The sequence below is a fragment of the Embiotoca jacksoni genome, unplaced genomic scaffold, assembly GCF_022577435.1.
Source record: "Embiotoca jacksoni isolate LCO1_2020_lvr unplaced genomic scaffold, fEmbJac1.0.p SCAF_51, whole genome shotgun sequence".
Taxonomy (NCBI): Eukaryota; Metazoa; Chordata; class Actinopteri; family Embiotocidae; genus Embiotoca; species Embiotoca jacksoni.
The window spans coordinates 653,537-674,923 of NW_027185405.1; the positions used below are offsets into that span (position 1 = coordinate 653,537).

At 44.3% G+C, this 21,387-nt stretch overlaps 2 protein-coding genes and 2 non-coding genes across 6 annotated transcripts; 3 read left to right on the plus strand and 1 right to left on the minus strand.

Annotated features, from left to right (window-relative positions):
- Positions 1–135: 135 nt before the first annotated feature.
- f13a1b (coagulation factor XIII, A1 polypeptide b) lies at positions 136–15,843 on the minus strand. Of its 2 annotated transcripts, none has more exons than XM_069172240.1 (19): positions 15,763–15,843; positions 13,947–14,172; positions 12,604–12,721; positions 11,042–11,121; positions 10,134–10,232; positions 7,584–7,805; positions 6,396–6,584; positions 5,230–5,478; positions 5,011–5,129; positions 4,823–4,930; positions 4,514–4,688; positions 4,008–4,146; positions 3,505–3,608; positions 3,254–3,342; positions 2,939–3,092; positions 1,987–2,262; positions 1,708–1,868; positions 1,422–1,558; positions 136–1,222 (listed from the first exon to the last, which is right to left on the minus strand). In XM_069172240.1, the coding sequence occupies exons 6-19, from the start codon at positions 7,768–7,770 to the stop codon at positions 1,081–1,083; spliced, it is 2,229 nt and encodes a 742-aa protein (XP_069028341.1). In that variant the 5' UTR covers positions 7,771–7,805; positions 10,134–10,232; positions 11,042–11,121; positions 12,604–12,721; positions 13,947–14,172; positions 15,763–15,843; the 3' UTR covers positions 136–1,080. The 2 variants fall into 2 exon arrangements, with proteins under 2 accessions (XP_069028341.1, XP_069028340.1); XM_069172239.1 differs by lacking the exon at positions 15,763–15,843 and adding an exon at positions 14,992–15,076.
- On the plus strand, positions 8,063–8,136 carry trnan-guu (transfer RNA asparagine (anticodon GUU)). The gene has a single exon. It is a non-coding gene; the product is annotated as a tRNA-Asn (tRNA).
- Positions 8,373–8,446, plus strand: trnan-guu (transfer RNA asparagine (anticodon GUU)). The gene has a single exon. It is a non-coding gene; the product is annotated as a tRNA-Asn (tRNA).
- LOC138212005 (trichohyalin) lies at positions 14,049–20,957 on the plus strand. 2 transcript variants are annotated; one of them, XM_069172236.1, is made up of 3 exons: positions 14,049–14,266; positions 14,469–15,293; positions 15,778–20,957. In XM_069172236.1, exons 1-3 carry the CDS (start codon positions 14,224–14,226, stop codon positions 20,721–20,723), a joined length of 5,814 nt encoding a protein of 1,937 aa, XP_069028337.1. In that variant the 5' UTR covers positions 14,049–14,223; the 3' UTR covers positions 20,724–20,957. The 2 variants fall into 2 exon arrangements, with proteins under 2 accessions (XP_069028337.1, XP_069028338.1); XM_069172237.1 differs by having other exon boundaries at positions 14,517–15,293.
- The last annotated feature ends 430 nt before the right edge of the window (positions 20,958–21,387 follow it).

Sequence of the window (21,387 nt, forward strand, 5' to 3'; positions counted from 1 at the left end):
GTCTGATTTTGATTTGTTTTTTGAGAGTTTGTTTCGGTGTTAATCTGAAGTTGAAGACGTTGCTTCTAATAAATGGGAAAATGGCATCTTTTCTGACTGGCATGCATGCACGCTCAAGGAACATGTCACAGCACGATGCGTTTATTGATCCTTTATTTGGCTGATATTTGCATTAATTATTGCACAGAAGAGAAGAGTTGGAAGATACATTTGACTGCTTTAGAAACACTGACATTTTAATTGTGTTGTGGAAAAAAAAGCTAAAGCTGGATTTATCAATATTTTGTATAATATGAACACAAGATAAAATAGGTCACTCGTGTCCACTGAGAATTATCACCCGACTCTGCTGAGAATTTTTGTGTCTTTTGGCTTGTTGTTTTGATTTGATGGGATATTTACTATTTGGTTCAATTTCTGGCCACCATTGATCCTGTATGTGGCAACTGCAGAGACACTCAGGAAACTTAGCTCTGATAAATCCACCTTATGTTAAACGGCAAGCAGATAAAGTTAGAAATGAACTGGTGAACAGACCCATCCTTTAAAGAGACATATCATTTATCATGAATTGGTGATTAATGTAAACCAAGTTAAAAGTGAATATTTGACACCAGAAGTCCAGCAAACAGCTCCAGTGCTGTGACACTGATGTTCAGTTTGTCAGCTGTATTAGATGTTTGCACTGATTGGAGGAACTCTGACCCCTGGTGGCCAGAAATAGATTCGTGCAAATTTAAAATTACACTTTTCTTTTATTTATGGTTGTTTTGAGCCATAAATTCTAAAGATTTTCAAATAAAAAAATTATTAAAGCAAAATTGCTTGTGGTTCCTTTCTCTTTTGATCTTAAAGATAGACGATAAACAATGAGCCCTGTATTTGTGATTTATATTCATAGAGGTCTTAACAAACTTGCTCTTCTAATGCCTATTGTGTCTGCAGTATTGTAAAACTATCACCTTTGTCATCATAAATGCTGAAGCCATACCTGTGGTGAACCTACAGTTACACGTTAAAGGCCTTAAATCTGGGCTGCAGTATAGCTGAAGCTGAGAGAGGAGGCGCGTTGGCGGCTCCTCAGGGGTCGATAGTGACGGATGCCTGGCCGTGGACCTGCCGGAGAGCCGGGCAGTCCAGAGTGGCGATCACCCTGGATTTGCCGGCCCGGTGCGGGGTGAACAGCTCGCTCCAGGTCAGAGAGGAGCCTCCTGGGATCAGACTGAAACCAGCGGGGGAGGGGGGTTACCAGAGAATACCAGAGAAACTGATATTAAGAGAAGCGCCTTTCATATCCATGCAACAGAACATCTGTGAGGATATTATAATTTCTGATTGTTATGGATTTCGTTTTTTGACATTTTTGACATTTGATGCAAACACACCTTCTTCTTCTTCCTCTTCCTCTGCGCGGAGCTCACCTGTAATATTTGAACTTGGGCATCATGATCCCGGGTCCCTCCATGCGGATGTAGACGCCCTCCAGGTTGAAGCTGAAGGGGTTCGTGAACTGCACGGTCGCCATCATCTCTTCACTCACTTTGCCTTCGCCGGACACCTGAAGCACACACGGGACACGATAAATGACTTCACGAGAGTTCGTTCAACCGGCTGTATGAGAGCGATCAGAGCGTAGAAGATTTAAAGAGCCTTTACAACTGGCCGATGCCAACAAATCACAGATAAAAATCGAGCACGATCTCAGACCTCGACGACGAGCTTGGGGTTGCGCAGGGTGACGACCTTCATGGCGGAGACGATCTGGCCGGTCTCTTTGATCTTCCCGGTGACGATGAAGTTGAGGTTGGCCTGTTCCACCAGATACTTCATGTAGTTCTTGGACTCGACCACCACCAACTCCTTAACACCTGCAAAGTGAGAACAAGCGTCACTCCGCTGACTCAGCTTCGTCACAGGCGAGACCACCTGCACACACAGGAATTGAGATGAAGTGAAATGTGTAATGAGTCCGCTCCTCCTGCTCACTCTTCTGGGGGCCGATGGTCACTCTGGGGGTGGTGAACAGGAACTCGGTGCTGGTGACTCCGGTGTAATACACCACGCTGCCGCTGATGTAGGCGTCCACCGTGCGGCGCTGCTCGCTGCGGTTTATGAACTCCAGGCTCAGCTCGAAGCCGTCGCCCACGCTGATCTCCAGGGTGGGCAGGACCAGGTCCACGTCAGCGGGCGGAGGCTCGGACATCTCCCGCTTACAGCCAAACTCTTCAGCCTTTTCCAGGACGGTCCGCTCCTCTGTGCTGCCTGGATCGGGTCATTGAAATATACCAGTGTGTTTGAAGAATTATATAAATTAAAGAGAAGAATATCTATTTGTTTAAAAAATATATATATATTTCAGGATATCTGCACAAAGTCATATTTGCAGATGTGAGAACTTTTGACTGTGCTTAAGATAAAACTTTCAGTCTCTAAAGTCTTCCAAAGAGTTGGTAAAAAAAACAAAAAAACCACCAGAACTACCAAGTTTGGAGCTGATTTCCAGTCCATCTGGAGCCACGTCCTCCCCAGCGGGACACACGGCAGGAATTTTGGTGCCAGAAAACAGTCAAGGGCGCCAAAACTGAAATGTTATCATCCTGATTTAATTAAATTTTCTATCTGGCAGTTTTACAGATCATGAAAAAATAAGACTGATTTAGAGACTGATAATCCATCACAGTCAACATGAAGCCTTTCAGGGTGTTTCTGCTTGAGGCGTTTGAGTTTTTCTGTTTTTATTAAGACATCGTGGTCAAGGTATCTTTATTTATGTATTCATGTTCAGAAATATTTTCCTGATGGCTGATTTATTTACTTTTCATGTCAATTTCATGTGGTTTTTTTTGGGTTTTTTTTTCAAGGTTGAGGCTGCAGCAGAAAAACATTTGTTCTGCTGTTTCAGAAAACGCTGAGATTTGTGTTGGACGTGTTCACCGACCTTCAGAGAACTTGTATTGATCGGTGATGTCGTGGCGGGTCACGTCTCCTGCAGCTTTGGTCAGAACCATGCGGCCCACGTGAGTCCGGTTCACTTTGACGGGCTCCATGGTCCCGTCACTGCTCCGGGAATAAAACACCACGTCGCTGTTGACCTGCGGGGAGACAGACAGAGACACTGCACAAAAACACCAGCCTGCATGTTGGTAAGGAAACATGACGACGAGCGCGTGACACGGTTCTTCAACATAATCACTTCCTCAGCAATTCCAGCAAAAAGCAAAAATATACTTTTTGGAGGACTGACGAGACTCACCTCAGCAAACACAAAGGGCGCATCGAAAGGGAAGCAAATCTGTCCGTGTTTGATGGCCTGGACTGATGCAGGTCCACATCTGTACATCCCTTCATGGTTAACGGAGGAAGAAATGAAATAATCAGAGAATATATGACGAGAAAACGTGTCTATTTCTCTGTAAAGGACTCAATTAATGATGAATAGAACTCGTTGTGGCCGATAACCTGCTGTTGAAAAGTCAAGAATGGTTTCATGATGTGATTATTTACCATCGCTGGTCTCCTGTGGTGTTGAATCCACAACCTGCCAGCCTCCAAAACCAGCTGGGAGGTCTGGTCTGGACATGTAGCATTCGTTCCAGCAGTGATAGTTCCTGACAAAAACAAACATTTTACATATAATTAGAGAACGTGTAGACGGAAACAAAGTCCTGTTTTGGTATTATTTAGTCATTTTTATAGCAGGCTACAAATACAATATCCTTTTGGTTATTAAAAGCAGAGGGATTTGTCCCCTGGGGACCATGAATATCCACAACAGGTTTCAATGTAAATGTTCTAAATCACTGATCAAAGTGTGTGAACTGAGGGTCTTTTAATGGAATGAAAAGCCAGCAGTGACCAATAGGAATCATCTTCTGGGGACCATGAATGTTTTTGTGTGCGAATAAAAGTGCTAACAGACATTTTTACTGGGCGTACTTTCCACAAAACAGGTCAAAAACCTACAATCCACTGTGATTAATAAGGCACTGAAAAGGAAGACACGGTACCAGATCGAGTCCTTGGTGCGGTTTCGGTCAATCCTGCCGTTGTCGTCCAGGATTATGTCCGTCTTCAGGTTTCCATCGTTGTCATGAGCGGAGTAATAGTTGGTGACGACTCGGGACGGGATGCCCAGACAGCGCAGGACTGGAACACAGAGGCAGAACGTACAATGAAAATCAAGGATGGGAATCAAGGAGGGAAATAAACAAGGAAGTTTTCAACTGAACTCTGAATAAAAGTATTTCAGCAATGACGAGGCTTCAAAGAAAAGGTGCCTCCGTGTTTCCTTTCTTTTCTCCTTCAGTCTAGTAATGAAATCAAGTGGAGGTTTTCTTTTATGTGCATCATTAGTTTATATTTGGTTAGATCTCCTTGGTTGCCTTGGTTCCCGTCACTTTATGACTTTTCATTCTCACCTTTCCTTCACATTAATACCTTTAAAACTTGGATTTGGGTTTGGAAAGGAAAAATCTCTCATTTTAAAATGACTTGGATGCAGTGAGAGTCTCACAGGTGTTGAAGACGGCGGCGTAGACCCAGCACTGAGCGTAGCAGACGGGCATCTTGCTGCTGGCGTAGCCGAGCAGGATGTCGGTGCTGCCGGTCCAGGAAGTGGGCGCCACTCCGTAGGTGTAGTCGCCGCTCCAGTTCCCCACCAACACGCCTTCGTCGTCACGGGAGTTCAGCTGGATCGAAAAAGACCCGATTTCAGATATTTACTGCTCGAACTACAAATAGTACACTGGGATTTTTACATTTTAAAAAAAACCCAACTGGTTTCTGTGTTTTAAAGGAGGTGCATGAATAGTTTCTTTCTCACCATGGCAGAGGCCTTTCTGGTCACCTTGACGGGGTCGCCTCTGTTGGTGATGGGCATCTCCGACCTGTCCATGATGTACAGGCAGGCGTCCAGGACTCCATAGTTGAACTAGGAAATAAATCCAGTTCAGTCAAAAGACTTCATCAGTAAATAAGTCTCGGGAGGCCTCCGTGTGTTCGTTGTCCCACCTGTCCATAGTTCCAGTCTCTCTCAGCGATGTCGTCGTAGGCGCCGTGATAGATGATTCCCATCTCGGTCATCACACACTCCTCCCTCTCGCTCTCGTCGTCCAGAAACACGGCATCGGCTGAGGGGAAGACAAACAGGTCGGGTGGTTGTTTTATGATCATGAAAAGTGAGACGGAAGCCAGGAAACATCACGCGCTCCAGCTGCGGCCTGAACAAACCTGCCACCCAGGGGTTGAAGAGGATGTAGAGGTCTCGGCTTTTGTCCCGTCGGGTCCTGCGGACGCCGTGAGGCGTCAGCACGGCGACGTACAAGTGGTACTTCCCCACGATGCAGTTGGCCGCCGGGGTGATGCCCATGGTGACCGTGTTGTCGGAGGCGTCGGTGATGCGGCCTTCCCAGGAGCTCTGGCGCTCCTTGGTGGGGAAGACGGGGATGTAGGTGCCTTTGCTGAACTGAGGGCTGGAACCTGAGTGACACGTATGTTAGTGAGAACTAAGTATGACAACATGTTATACATTATACTGTAAGTGTGTCAAAGTTGTGTAATAAACAGTCAGAAAAATGAAAACAAAAGAAAAAATGTCCCTGACTTCCACTGACTAAAAAGTTCTATGACCTGGGAAGAACATAAAAAGATGCTGAGTAGACAAGAAACAGACACATTTCTGTTAAGAACGAGCTGCCACATGAACGAAATTAAATACATGTCTGAATACTGGTTGTCGAGGCAAATCATTTATCTAACAATAACGTTAATTAGCTCAAAATTTAGTAAGTTCAATTTCTGTCAGTCAGCACTGACGCTACTAAACATACAGATTGACAATAATTATAATATGGAAAATATTACATTTTGATGAATGGCAACTAACATTTAAATGCGCAAACAGCATTTCTTGGTATTCCATGACTGAGCTTAAAAAATGATCAAATTCCTCGACTTTCCCTGTCTGGAAAAGAGCTTTTAAAATTCCCTAATATTCCCCCTGAAAAAAAACACCTATTTAATATTCAACTATTTTTGCCCAACTGCTGTCCAGTATGTTTACAAGCAGGAAAACACTTTCAGTTGAAAGTGATGACTGAAAACCAGGAAACCGAAGAAGCTCTTCACCGACAGACCTTCTCAGAATTTGTCTTTCAAAATATGATATGCGAGTAATAAAACGTTAAATATGATGATGAGAAGGACGTTTTTTTTCTTAATTGTAACACCGTAAGACAAAAGTTGAACACCAACATATATTGAAGGAGACGGCAGAGTTTAGATAAATAAGCTTTTGTAGCACTAAAGTAGATGTTATGGACTTTTTCGTATCACCAGTTTGTTTTTTTCCTGCAGCATGAAGAGCATTAAATTAGTTTACAACATGTGAAGCTCACCGATGATAAACTCCACAGCGAACTTGTCCTCCCCGGGCTTGTAGGGACGGTTGAAGTTCATCTTGACCTGGAACTCTTGTCCTCGGCGGACGATGAGATAGTCGGAGCTGAACAGCATGGTGTGGTGCTCCATCTTGTTGCTCTCGTTGGGCTTCTTCATCATGTCCACGTCCCAGATGTCCAGATATTCTGAATGGACGGGAGACGGACAGGAGACAGGAAGGAGGAAGAGGTCTCAAAAAGGAAATGTGTTGTCACGGAGACACAAAAAACAAGTGGACAGGCTTTTTATGGAGAATCTGCGTACGAATTATTCTCTTCTTCATTTTAGAGTGAATTATTTAATAACTTAAAATGTTGATAGCTCAGATAATTAATACTGTAGAGAACAACGGCAGACAAAATATAAATGAGCAGTTGATTATTCAATAATTTCCGATAAAAAAAACAAACAAAAAACAAGATCAGTTTGGATACCATTTTTTTTGTCAGTTTTAAGCCTTAATTTTCAGTTTAAATCCACAGATAGATTTACTGATTTTGTAAAAAAGAAAAAAAAGTTAAAACTCAATCAATCACCAGTGACTGGTTCACCTGTTGCCTGTATTGGCTTTTGTTTTAAGGCTTTATTTAACTAGTTTATGTCTCTGCCTAACTATCCTCAGCACCTCTTATGTAACTAGAGCAAAAAAACAAAAACAAAAAAAACCCAGCTGTAATGTTCTATCATGAAAAAGTTCTTCTTTTTGTCGTAGTCACCCCATGAACTGAATCCTATCTTTTGGGAAGACAGTTTGGGAAAAAAATGTTCCGTTAAAAAAAAAACCCATCAGCGATGATTAAGAAGGAAAACGCGGTCGACTGTTTGTTTGCAGCTGTTTGCTGTCGGTCGGATGAAATTCCCGTCACATCTGGTTATCTCTCTGTGGTCACATGCGACGGGAAGTGAGTGGAATTTATCCTGTTTGGGCGTCAAACATACGTCAGTCAAGTGCAACAGCTACTGGAAACTGTGTCACTGACAGGAAAAGGACTTTATCTTCTCCAACCGAGAAACCCCGTCTCATCTGTCTCCTGAAACAAAGACCTTCTGACCCGTGTCGTGTTCACAAACGAGCTTGCTGTGAAGAGAAAGAGACTTTGACACACAAACCCATACATGAACACACAACGACACTCCCGCCTCACCAGTCAGAGGTGGAAATCCTCTCGGGCCCGGTGCACCGAAGTATTCAATCTCAGGGAAGTCGGTGGTTTCGGAGTTGGAGCTGTCGATGGGAGCTGTGCTGCGGCCCCGGTTGGTGACCTTGGGAGGAGGTCCGGTGGGAGGAGGGGGAGCTGGAGAAGGGATCGCGGTGGCACCTTGATCAGACATGATGAGTATCCAAGGGCACGATTACTCGTTAGGACCTGAAAAGGAAAAAGAGTAGAGAAAAGAGAAAATATTCCATTGCGATCAGCATAAGATTTATCATTTGTGCAATATTAAAAACGAAATACTATTGTAAATCTTTGGTAATAAAGGGTTATGATACCATGTCTGAAATGGAAATGAATTGCTTGTTCCTTTGTAGTTAATTTATAAAGCTTCTAAATACTGAATTTCCAATCTTTTCTGAGTGAAATACGACATGAGCTGCCAAACACGCCCCTTTTTGATCACACCAGTCTCTGTGGCGCAATCGGATAGCGCGTTCGGCTGTTAACCGAAAGGTTGGTGGTTCGAGCCCACCCAGGGACGTGTTTTGTGCTTAGTAACATAATGATGAGCAAAATCTTAAGTAAAAAGTAATGATCTAAAAAGGAAAACATAGCAGTGCCTCCATACCTGAGGATGAATGGATACTCATCCACTATGTGATCTAATGCAAGATATTACCAGCACGTAGATATTCTGTTACAGGTATTTGCCTTAAAAAATCCATTCAGATTTCCGGAGTAAAAAAAACCAGGCCACGCCCCTTTCTGATTACGCAAGTCTCTGTGGCGCAATCGGATAGCGCGTTCGGCTGTTAACCGAAAGGTTGGTGGTTCGAGCCCACCCAGGGACGTGTTTTGTGCTTAGCTCATGATTTCTATTTCTTCACCGCGGACAGTTTGCAAAATCTTAAGTAAAAAGTACTTTACTGAAAGGTGGAAAAACTAAAATAGCAGTATGCATTGGCCATAATACAAAAAAAGCATGTACTTCTGCTAATATAAGTGGGGCTTCACTCATAACAAGGTGGATTATGTCAGCCTTAATGTGCCTGTTTGTCTGCCATGTTGTTACTCTGTCTATTCCCCAGAAGCTATCTGTGCCACCGGTGGTTCAGGTGCAAACAGAGCTTTCACTGTGCTACGAGATGACTCATGTAGCCAGACATTGTCCAAACTTCTCCCCTCATCCAGCACCCGCCCACATTACGCAACAGTGAGTCTTACTTTCAGGCAGGTGTTTGGACAACTAACTTGACATGCAGTGCACTTATCTGGCATTTTATGAAAACAGTTGTTGTGTATTTAATAGTTAAATCCATCTTACCACATACTTCTGTAATGATTACAGCCGTAACGTCGTACCTTTACTCCCTGAAGTTGCAGCCCACTCTGCCTGTTTGAGGCAGGTTTTAGGTGGACCCCATGTGGGTGAAGGGTTGATGCAATTTGAGTTCTGTTTCATGTTTAGATGAGTCACAATGAGTACATTGATGGTCTTTGTTTACATCACACCTAAGGCTAAGTTTGAATCCTCTAGTTTATTCAGTCACCACAGTGGACATTTGGGTTTTAGTTGTTTTTTTTGTTTCACCTTTATAGACTCTTAATTCCTTTGGTTAACCATAAATGGAAAAATAAGGTGTTTGGGACACAAAGTGTGACTTGTGCAAATTCCTCACATTTTCAACTAGCATCACTAGTACTTTAAAAATAACCCAATACTATCATGACTATGTAAATGAAACTTGCAGTGGATTATTCTTTGTTATTACATTATTACAACTACAACTGCAAGTAATCATTATTTTTATTAGTAGTTCATTTCTTGATTAATGGCTAAAGTCAGAATATAATGACAAAGAATAAAAAGAGAAATCTTCAAACCACTTGCTTCTAATTTTACCACATATTCTAAAATACTAAGGAAACCTGCAATTATTTACGTTTGAGAAGCTTAATTTAGTTAACTGTCATTTTCACTAAAAAAGTGACAAACTTTTCGTTTTTATTTCACTTCTAATTTTGTTTAAATTTAACAACAACTATTATTACTACTTAAATGACCACTACTGCTCAATACGCAGCATTATTACTGTTGCTTTAATTTAACATACTCTCATATTATAATATACTGCTTACATTACTCTTCTTACACTTAAGACAACTGTATTCTTACTGTGGGCCTATTTTTTTTAATTTAAATACCACAAATGTAGATATTTGTGAAGTACGTGTCAAATTCATGCAATCAAAAAAAAGAAAGTGCATTAAATGTACATGTTGTTGTTGAAGAAGTTTTGTTGGAAAAACTCTGAGCCTTTTCCAAAGCTTGCACAAGAACTGCGGAACTTTTCTAATCAGCCTCAGATGTGTCAATAAAATGCATTTGCAGCTTCACATCTGGAAGTCATAAACATAAAAGTTACTAAACTCTTAAGGAATATCAGTGTAATCAAAATGTTGTGCTAAAGTAGAAGCGTTTACTTCACAATCAAGCTTTGTGTGTGTAGAATAAATGTAAATGTAAAGGAGACACACCTCAGCTGGAGTTGTAGAGAAGAGCTGCTGTTGGTTGGAGTCGGTCTGCTGCTGCTGCTGCTGCTGCATCCAGGGGTCGTCTGCTTCTGCTTATATACCCTACAGAGCCAAGGTAGAGCCATATATGTGTCTGTGTGTGTGTGTGTGTGTGTCTCTCTTTCAGACCTTTGCAGAGAAGCCGTGTTGCTGTGGGTGTAACTGGTCAGTCCAACTTGGGAACAGGATGTGGAATCTATCATCTATGTACAAGCCACAGCTGAATGGGGCTCAGAATGGGAAATAAAAAAAATAAAAAATAAATAGTCTGTGGGTTAAGGGGTTATTGTGATAGAGAGAAACATTTCTGCTGATACAGGAGAGAGGACACAGCCTGAAAAGGTCTTCACTTCATTCAACTTTCTTAGATCTTTGTTAGGCTGTATTCTTTCTTCCCTGCTGTGCTGTTATTTTGGCTGTCTGCAGGTTCAGACGGTCCAAACTACCTCAAAAGTGCTTTCAAAAACAAGTTACAAAGCGCTTTACGTAATATAATGATAAAATACAACAAAAATAACAGACAATAAAACATAACTCATCCATTTAATTGTTTTGTTTTGCTAACTAATAACATTTCCTTCACCGTCAGTTGAAGTTGAAGTTGTGTTTTGTGCTAGTTTACAAATGTTAGTACGCTGACACGCTCAACTAAGAAGGTGCAGACGGTGAATATTTCCCGTTACACGTCGACAATTTTAGCCAGAGTCCAAATTAGACACCAACATTCGGTGGCGGCAGCAGAGAGTGCTGCTGTTGTTGTTGTATTCTGACTTTGACCTCGCTCTGCTTTCTTAATACGACAGTACATAAATGTAAAACTCACCTGCTCAGTATTCAACAGAACAGAAAATATAAGATGCATGAATTCTCACCCTGACATGTTTTTAACTTCCTCTTTTTCTTAGCATCCAAAAAGTGGCAGATGTCTCCTCTCCTCTTGCTCATGTTGAATCTGTAAATATAATTTAATTTTAAAAAAACATACAAACTATTACAATTGCTCGGCCTTCACCACACATGGATTTTGAATACTGTTTAATTACCAAACAAGGTAAAACTGCCATCTATAAACGCTGACATCAAACAGGCTCACTAAACCGCCACGACCATTATCTATATGCAGCGATAAACTTTATGTTGATATAAAAACGTATCTCTACAGCGACTAATCTATCCAGGGTCTCACTACTCATGACTGAGCACCAGCGGTAGCTAACATTCAATAACATACTACGACATTTAGTATTGGTAAATAAGTCTTCTGAACATCATCATTTTTGTAAGTGGTTCGCCCCCGTTGAAATGTATTTTTAGTTGACACTGTAAAAAGTAGCGGTCTGCTACCTTCACGTGTTAATTTAGTGTTGCAAATTATTCATATTTGCCTTGATCCCAGTTTGTTGCCGTTCATTGTTTGTTCACAGGTTTGGCAAATGGGGCATGATGGGTATTTTAGTCTGTTTGTTCGCTAAATTAAGTGAAATGTATTTTAGCATTCTTTGTAGCATTGCTCATTTTAGGGTTTCAGTCGCAGGTGTGGCTGCTGCACTGCAGGTTCACTCACCTTTGTTGGTGGTGTGGTGTATGAGGGCATATTTACCAGTGTGGTGTTTATATTTGAAGTGTTGGCTTTGGTTTGTGTTATCATTTCCACAATTAGAATAATCCTGCTGATGTTCTTCCTGATCTGTTTGGCCTGCGCTCGTTCTCTTGTGTTTTTTTTTTTTTTGAGGTTTGAGTTTTTGTTCTTAATAAAAAGGACACTTATGCAACAAGTTCTCCGAAAATGAATCTGTTTTATGTTGGAACAACACTTTGGTTAAGGCTAAGGTTTAGGTCCAAAACAATCAAAACCCAAAAAGATCGTTGTTTATTGGTCTGAATCAATACAGTTAACAATAGTAACTCCTTTGATGCAATCCCAAGACATTGTTTACTCACAAGAGATTAAAAAAAATGTTTTTATTAATGACTGATGATCACTGTGAATGACCACAATTGAGATGAACAGCCGAGAGTTGTATTCATGATTTGGAGTCTTTTAGGTGTCGGACAGCCTCGTATTTGGAGTGAATTAAAGCGTCTGCAGAGAGTCCAATAAGATTAATTCGTTTGACATTTGCAAAAAGCAGCACGCATGTGAAAAGGAATCCTTCTTGGTAAAATTCACAGAACACTTAACAGACCTCAGAACAGCTCCGCTCGGGTTAATGGTGCCAAATCAATACGGCTGATTCAGTCCTTTCCATAAACAGGGTTTGTTTTTATTAACCCTGACTGGTGCTGGAGGAAAGGCTGAATCATAATGAACATGATCTAATGTGTGTATGTGTGTGTGTGTGTGTGTGTGTGTGTGTGTGTGTGTGTGTGTGTGTGTGTGTGTGTGTGTGTGTGTGTGTGTGTGTGTGTGTGTGTGTGCTTTCATGGTACTCACTGGACAGGACATGAGAACATGTTGTACCATGTTCAACAGCCACGACGGTGCAGTGGCAGCAGGCAGCTCTGACCACAGGCCCGATGACAGGATGCTGGCTTTTCACACAATACAACAACTGTTAGAGGAAACAAACGAAGCTCTATTTTAGATTATAATGAATTACAACCAAGAAAAGTACCAATCAGTATTTTCCTTGTTTGCATTTGTGTGGATTTAGTTTTTATTCTCATACTCTTAATATGTAAAGTTATAAAAACAACAAAATGTTTTTGCATAAAAACAAACTCTGAAGAAGCAGAGCAGAGACCAAAGACATGATCGTTTTACAGTTATAAAGTATATTCAGTCAATAAAAAGTAGAAGAATACATTTAAACCTTTAACTAGATTATTTTAAACATAAATGTTGTTGAGATTTTAACGTGATGAAGATATCATGTTTGATATCGAAAATGTAATACCTACTAATTGAACTAAAAGTTAAATACATTTTTTGTACTTGTTCCTGTTGTGTGTTTTTCCATATAAGAAGATATACGTTAACCTAAACAACTAGAGTGAACATGAACTGGGTCTCCACAGATACAAAAAAGAGAGATAAAACAGTAAAAACATCCTCAAACAGTTCAATTGTGTCCAAAAGACCAAACTTTTACAGCGATGTTGTGTTCACTTCCTGTATTTTGCCTTTGATCAGTGAGGTTTCTTTGTCAGTTTCTGTTTGAAGAATCAACTCTGAGACTCAGTATTTGCTGAATGTGAATATGGGGAAGTGACTGGTTATTGGTTTCATTTAAATAAATTAAGGAACATAATGCAGATGTTCATCCTCTGATAAACTTTAAAAAAGATGTTTCAGTTTGAATACCAGATAATTTAACAGTCGTAAAAATGAAGTCAAATGTCTGTTTTGTCTGCAGTCTGTTCACTGTTGATGCGATGAGATGTCTGTTTGCAGGTGTTTTTTGAAACGGCAGCGTGTTGAGCTCTTCGGACCGCCGTAACCGAGCCGAGTTATCTCTGGCTCATTTGGAGAGGAAACAAAAGTTCCACACATTTACCACAAGGCAGCATCTGACGGTGAGGAGCTTTCATAATACTGAAGCATATGAATGCAAGTCCCCCCCCCACACTCTCCTCCACACACACACACACACACACACACACACACACACACACACACACACACACGTTCTGTGTATCGTCCCCGTCGTGTGTTTTTCCATATAAGAAGATACACGTTAACCTAAACAACTAGAGTGAACATGAACATGTGCATGTATGAATGAATCTTTGCAACTGTGTGCAGTGATGTTTCTGCTGCATGTGTTTTGCAAGCACCTTCACGTACAACGGTGTCATGACAGCTTTGCGTGCCACCTCCTGACTTCCTGTCATATTGAGGGCACGCTAAAAAAACCACAGACGGGGTCACGTGACGGAGCGAGCCTGCGACTTTCTTTAGTTCAGTTTTTGCAGCGCAAATCCTCCTTTTGGATCATTGAAGTGTTTCATTTTTCTTTCGCAATGATGTTGAAGAAATTCTGCCTGTAAATGACACAGGAACCTAGAAAAGAGGAAGAGGAAGGGCAAGAGGAAGAAAGTGACTGGTGAGGTGATGGACACGACAGATGAGAAGTGCAGTCCACTCGCAAATGGTGGTGAGTTGAGTGTCGATATTTTATGTGTCTTCAGTGAGGATAAAATAAGGTTTATCTTGACAAGTGCGACTTTCTGAAAGCAAATGTAGTTTAATATTGAAATTATGAAATAAATACAGTATATCATTTGAGGTTTTAGGTACAATTGTAAGTGGTGACTAGATGTCTGACTTCTGCCATATTTCTGTGTTTTGTCATTCAGCTTATCCGGTACGGTGCGCTGAGGAAGTACTTCTCCCTTTCTTCACAGATGACAGCCTGCAGGCTGCCATGGACCCCCAGCGCCGCCCTGCCTCCCACAGCGTCCCACCTCCTCTCTCAGAACTGCGACTGGTCCTCCTGGGCAGGAAGGGAGCCGGGAAGAGCGCGGCGGGCAACACCGTGCTGGGAGGAGCGGGAGGGTTCGAGAGCGGAAAGCCCACGGAGGAGTGCCTGAAGAGGCGGGCTGACATGGCGGGCAGGAAGGTCACGGTGGTGGACACACCTGGGTGGGAGTGGTACTACCCGCTCAACAGCACCCCCAACTGGGTCAGGAGGGAGACTTTACGGAGTGTGACGCTCTGTCCTCCCGGACCTCACGCCCTGCTGCTGGTCATGAGGTCCTGTGCTTCCGTCACAGACGACTACGTCAGCGAGATAGAGAAGCACCTGGAGCCGCTGGGAGGGGAAGCGTGGGAGCACGCCATGGTGCTGTTCACCAGGGGGGACGAGCTGGGCCTGCTCACCATGGAGCAGCGGATCCTGACGAGTGGCCCGGCCCTCCAGAGACTCCTCCGGAAGTGCGGCAGCAGATACCACGTGGTGAATAATCGGAGCAGAGGAGACGGGACGCAGGTCAAGGAGCTGATACGGAAGCTGGAGGAGATGGTGGATGGGAAGAAGGACGGGAAGGACCACCTAAAGATGGATAACTCGGTCCTGTTGGGTCTGGAGGCCGACGGGAGGAGGAGAGCCAGAGAGAGGAGGAAGAAACAGAGGCAGATGGAGGCGCAGATGCAGAGAGGGACCATCAGAGCCGCTCTCACAAGTGAGTTCTTCAGTTTGATTAATTCATAAAACTTTTCAAGTGTAAAATCATTTTCATTTTATAGTTCGGACCAGAAAAAACCTTGAAATAATATATCGCAAAATAATCAATTAAGTACTCCTGAAACTGTAAAGAATTAACACACTTTTGATCTTCTGACTAAAATGGTTATTGCATGGTTGAGTTTTAAACATACCTTTGATTGGATGCAGCCATTTTCAGCATCAAAACTCTGACAATGTTACTGTTTATTATTTACATGCCAGGCACTAAACAGCAGGGAGTTTAAAAGGAGATGAATGTGAATGGTGCACTTTCTTGGTACACAAATGAGCCAAAACAATTTTGTAAGCCAATAAAATGGTGGAAGTTCTGTCTACTTTTTGTGGCCAAAAACTAATAATAATTATTACAGTTTTCTCACAGTTGGTTTATGATATTGGCAGTAAAAATAGTTTTGCTGTTTTACCTTTCTCCCTGCCAGGCGACGGTCCTCAGGGCCCCGAGCTGGATGCCCACCAGTCCTTCTCCAAGGTCCCCCGACGCCTACCTGAGGTCAGACTGGTTCTGCTCGGCGAGCGTGAAACTGGAAAGAGTTCGGCTGCGAACACCATCCTCGGTAAAACGGGCCTCTTCCAGGCAGGCGTGGTGACAGAGGAGTGCGTCCGTCAGCAGGCGGACGTGGCCCTGCGGGCGGTGACGGCGGTGGACACGCCCGGCTGGGAGGCGGGCGTGGCCGGGGCCACGACGGAGAGGGTGAAGAGGGAGATCATGTGCAGCGTGGCCCTGTGCCCTCCGGGGCCCCACGCGCTCCTGCTGACTCTGAGGGTGGACACACTGGTGACGGCGGGGCATGTCAGGGAACATCTGGAGCTCCTGGGAGAGGGCGTTTGGAGACACACCATCCTGCTGTTCACCCATGGCGACCAGCTTCGAGAAGGGGTGGATATAGAGCAGCACATCAAGAGTGGAGGCAAGGACCTGAAGTGGCTGCTGGAGAAGTGCCGGGGCAGGTACCACGTCATCAGCGCCGTGGAGGGAGGAGGAAGAGGAGGCGGAGGCTCCACCAAGGTGACGCAGCTGCTGGAGAAAGTGGAGAAGATGGCGACGACGAACAGGTGCGAGGCCTTCTCCGGTTTGGTTCAAGAAATCAGAGACTTGAGCCGACAAAAGAACGAAAAGTTCAGCCAGCGCCGTAAGGAGGTGTCAGATAAGATGTTTCGTCAGGAGAAAGAGCTGAAGAATATGAGGGAGAGGGAGATGAAGAGCATCAGATGGTTCTTCGACAGGAAGAAGAAAGTGAAATCGCCGGGGAAGGCCGACGTCCAAAAGGAAGAAGAAGAGGAGGATGAGGACAGGAGGGTTGGCGAGAGGAAGGATGATATTGGCGATCTGGAGGAGAGGATGCGATGGCTGACGGAGGACAGAGAGAAGGAAATTCAGGATCTGAGTCTAGAAATTGAGAGAATAAGCGTTGCACTAAATCAAAGCCGAGGAGAAAAGGAGGAGGTGCTGCTGAACCTGGAGCTGAAAGAGAGAGAGATTGAGGAGCTGATAGAAAGAACCGACGAGCAGCAGCTGAAGATCATCGACCTTGAAAGTGCCTCTGTGGAAACTGAACACGAGAGAAAGCAGAGGGACGAAGCCTTCAGAGTGAAGAGACAAGAATGGAGGGAGGGAATCGAGAGATTGGAAGAAACTATAGAGATGCTCAGGAAAGATAAAACAGAGTGGATTGAAAAACATGATTCTTTAAAACAGGAGATGGAAGAGATGGAACAAAAACTGAAAAGAGAGATGGAAATAAAACTGCAGGAAAAAGACAAACAGCTGGAAGAAGTGAGGAAAGTCTCAGAGGAAACGCAGATCGTTCTTAATAATGCAAAACAACATACAAAAGATGTGGAGAATAAAATAGAAGAAATTAAATCACAATATAAGAAAGAGATGGAGAGAAAAATGCAGGAGAAAGAAACAGAGATAAAAGACGTAAAAGCGCAGCATCAGGAAGAGATGGAAAAAATTATGGCGACAATGAAAGCTCAACAAAAAGAAGAAATCAATAAGTTGAAAGAAAAAGCAGAAGATATAGAAAAGATCAAAGAGAAGCATGACGTTGAAAGACAGGACATGCTGCGAGAAAACCAAAGACAGATTTCAGAGCTGAAGGAGCAGTTTGAAAAAGAAAAAAGGGAACACATGAAAATAAAAAAGAAAGAGATTGAAAAGTTAGAAGAAAAGTTCCTCCTGCAAATGAAAGAAAAAGTGCTGAAAAACGAAAAAGAAAAGGATGTGATTCATGCAAATCACAAAACATTCGTTGAGCAACGGATGCGAGAGAAAGAAGAAGACGTTGAGGCCTTAAAACTGCAGCATCAGCAAGAGATGGTGGTAAAAATAAATGAGATGGTCAAACTGATGGAGGCGAGGGGAGCCGAACAGCAGGAGGAAGCTGATAGAAAAGTGAAAGAAAAGGAGGAGGGTGCAGAGACGGTCCGACGGCAGTGGACGGAAAAACTGAGGAACACGGAGCAAGAAAGATTAAGAGAGGCCGAAGAGCTGAAACAAGAGGTTGCAAATGAAAAAGAGAAAAGTCAAAGACAGATAAGAGACCTGGAACAAAAGTATGTTTCCAGACTAGAAGAGATGAAGCTGCAACACTCGAAAGAGAAAGAAACGCTGAATCAAAACCACGAAGAGGACACTCTGCTAAAACTGGAGCTGAAACATCAGCTCAAGAGTGAAAGGGAAGAAAGTGAAAAGGAAAAGGAGAGATTCGAGAGAGAGATGGAGGAACAGGAGAGAGAGATGGAGGAGATGAGAGTCAGAGTCAAAGACATGATCGAAAAAATGCAACAACAGGAAGAGAGAGAAACAGATCAGTTAAAAAACAAGGAAACTATTGAGCAACAACTGAAAGAAAAAGAAAAGGAAGCGGAGGAGATGAAACTGAAGGGTCGAGAGAAGGAAATCGATCATGTGAATTACAGAAGAGACGCGGAGCAGAAACTGGAGGAGCGAGAGAAAGAAATAAAAGAGGTACAAGAAAATGTTAAAGTCCTGCAGCGACAACTGCAGCAGACAGAAGAGCAGAGACAAAGAGACAACTTCAACCACAAGAAGGAGATGGAGCGAACCGTGGAGGAGAAAGACGGAGAGGCGGAGAAGTTAAAACGGCACATTAAGGACATCGACGAGATCCTGCAGAGACGAGAAGAAGAAAGAGGGGAGATTATTCTGAACCAGAAGAAGGAGGCGGAGCAACGACTGCACGACACACAACGACAGATGGAGGAGATGAAACGGCAGCTTCTGAGAGACACGGAGACAAAAGTGAAAGAAAAGGAAAGCGAGATGGAAAGTATGAAACGGCAGGCCGACTCCCGGGAGGCGAGACGGAGGGACGAGGAGAGGACGAAGGAGGAGGAGCTCGACCGCCTACGGGACCGAGACAGAGACAACGAGAGGGAGATCGCCCGGCTGAGGCTGAGAATCGAGCAAACGAAGTCGGAGCTGAAGGGGCTCACTGACAAGATGGAGAAAGAGACGACGAGCATGATTCGGGAGTACGAGAAGGAGGTGGCGGAGAGGGACGTCGCCGTGAGCCGCCTGGAGGAGGAAAGTCGGGTCGCGGCGCGGAAATACGAGGAAACTCAGAGGAGAGTCGAAGAGCTGCTGGAAGAAAATGAGAAGACGAGAAAAGAGGCGGACGACGTGAAGACGAAGTGCGAGGAGGTGACGAGGGAAAGCGAGGAGGCGGTCAGGAAGCATCTTAAGAAGTACGAAGAGCGAGCGGAGAGAGTCGAAGCTGAGCTGGACACGATCCTGAAAGAGAGAGACGAGGAGGTGAAGGCGTTGAAGGAGGCCAACGGCCGACTAGAAGCAGAAATAGGAAGGATGAGAGGGGAAAGTGAGATTCAGACGAAGGAGACGAGAGAGAAACAAAGAGAGACGGAAGAGGAAATCGCAAAAAGAGAAAAAGAAGTGGAGGACAGGGAGGAAGTTGTGGGCAGAAACGAAGGAGAGATGAAGCGGAGACGATGTGAACTGGACGCAAAACAGGAAGAACTCGTTGAAAGAGAGTCACAGCTGGAAGAGCGACTTAGACAACTGGAGGCGAGTCTGGAGACAAGACGAAAAGAGCGAGAGGAGATAGACGAATGTGAACGAGACGTGAGGTTAAGAGCGCAGAAGATGGAGAAGAAGGAAGAGGAGCTGGAGAGCTTACTGAAAGCTCTGGAGGGCAAACAGAAGGAGCTCAACGCTCACGGTCAGCACCTCCAGGAGAAGGTGAGAGGGCTGAGAGATCAGGGGAAGGAGGTGAGCGACAGGGAGAGCCATTTGAGAAACGAGGAGCGGGAGCTGATCAGCTGGAAGTCGGAGCTGCAGGTGCAAAACGAGCACGTAACCACGACGACGCAGCAGCTGGACGAGATGGGGAGAGACTTGACCCTGCTGAAGGAGGAGCTTTGCCACAAGGAGGCAAAATTAAAGGAGTCGCTCAGGAAGTTGAGCCAATGGGAGCAGACGCTCAAAGAACGGGAGAAGAAGCTGCGGGAAAGAGAGCGAGGAGGTTTGGAAAATGGGGCGGATGACTCGGAGGATGAGAGCGAGGAGGACAACGTGCATTTCATGTACCAGGAGGTCAGCGAGAGGAGGGAGAAGGGACGAGGAAGAGAGTCCGAAAGCGTGACGGATCGGGAGGAAACGGCAACACAGAGCAACAACTGTCACTTTGAAACGCTAAAAGATCCTGAGACGATGGAGGACGAGGAGGAGGAGGACGAGGAAGAGGAGGAGGAGGAAGGACCGAGAGGAAGAGCGTCAAACGTGAAGGAGGAAGGTCGGAGCGAAGACTCTCCTGGGTCGGATTTGAGGCTGGTGGTTTTAGGGGAGACCTGGTCCTCCCGATCCCCAGCCGCAGTCTCCATCTTGGGTGGAGAGGCGCCCGAATTCAACGGGTCCGGCTTCAGGCCTTGGAGAGGTCGGGTAGCCGGGAGGCGCCTCGCCGTCGCGGAACCCGTCGGCCTGAGGTGGCGAGACGGACCCGACCCGGCGGACGCCTCTCAGCGGGGGAGCGTCCTGGACGGCGCGTCCTGGTGCCGCCCGGGTCCCGACGTCGTCCTCCTGCTCGTCCCGGCCTTCCTGACATGCACACCGAACTACAGGAGAGCCGTGGAGACGCACGTGGGTCTGCTCGGGGAGGAGGCGTGGCGGCGCACGCTGGTGCTGCTCACCTGTGGGGAGGTTTTAGGGGAGAGCGCGGAGCAGCACATCCTGAGGAACGGGGAGCTGACGGGGCTCGTGGAGAGATGCGGGGGCGGGTACCACGTGTTGCCCAGCAACAAAAACACCGCCGCCATCGAAGGGCTGCTGGAGAAGTTCGAGGACGTAGTCGCTCTGAACGGCAGAGAGCAGCGTTTGGCATAAAGCTGGAATAATTTATCATTATCATCTATTATGTAAATGTGTTTCAATAAATTTAACTAAAGGTGGAAGGACGTTGTCACATCTGTTTAACACATATTTGCATTAATTTTCCTAATTTAACCTCCTCGGCTTCAAATTTAAAGGATGAATCGCTCTTAGGTGGCACTAAAGACAGGTCACAAAGGTTGAGAGTAATCTGGAGCAATGCATCTTACTTTATAAGCACATCCAGGGTATTTATGTCATGCTAAATCTTAATTTAAAAAGTACTACGGTTGTGAAATATGTAGTGTTGAAAAAAAAAAAGTGCAATATTTGACTGTAAAATGTACTGCAGTACACATAATTAATATCTTGCACACTGAATAATTTATTAATATTCATAATTTATTCATTACCGTGTATGAAATTCCTAATTGATTTTTTTTCAAACCTCCACGATTTCACGTTTTTCTCCACAAGATGGCGACGTGATGAGGAGATGATGGTGAAAACGTCGTGAAGCTAGTCACGTTTTTCTTCTTTTTTTAGCCATGTTTTACAATTTTCTGTGCAAAGGGCTACTTTTAAAAAAAGAAGAGTACAGGAAGCCTGATCCCGTGATCATCTCCGCCGCGTGGGTGTTTTTTTGTGTGTTTTTTTTAAAGCTCTGGGGAGAAATTAA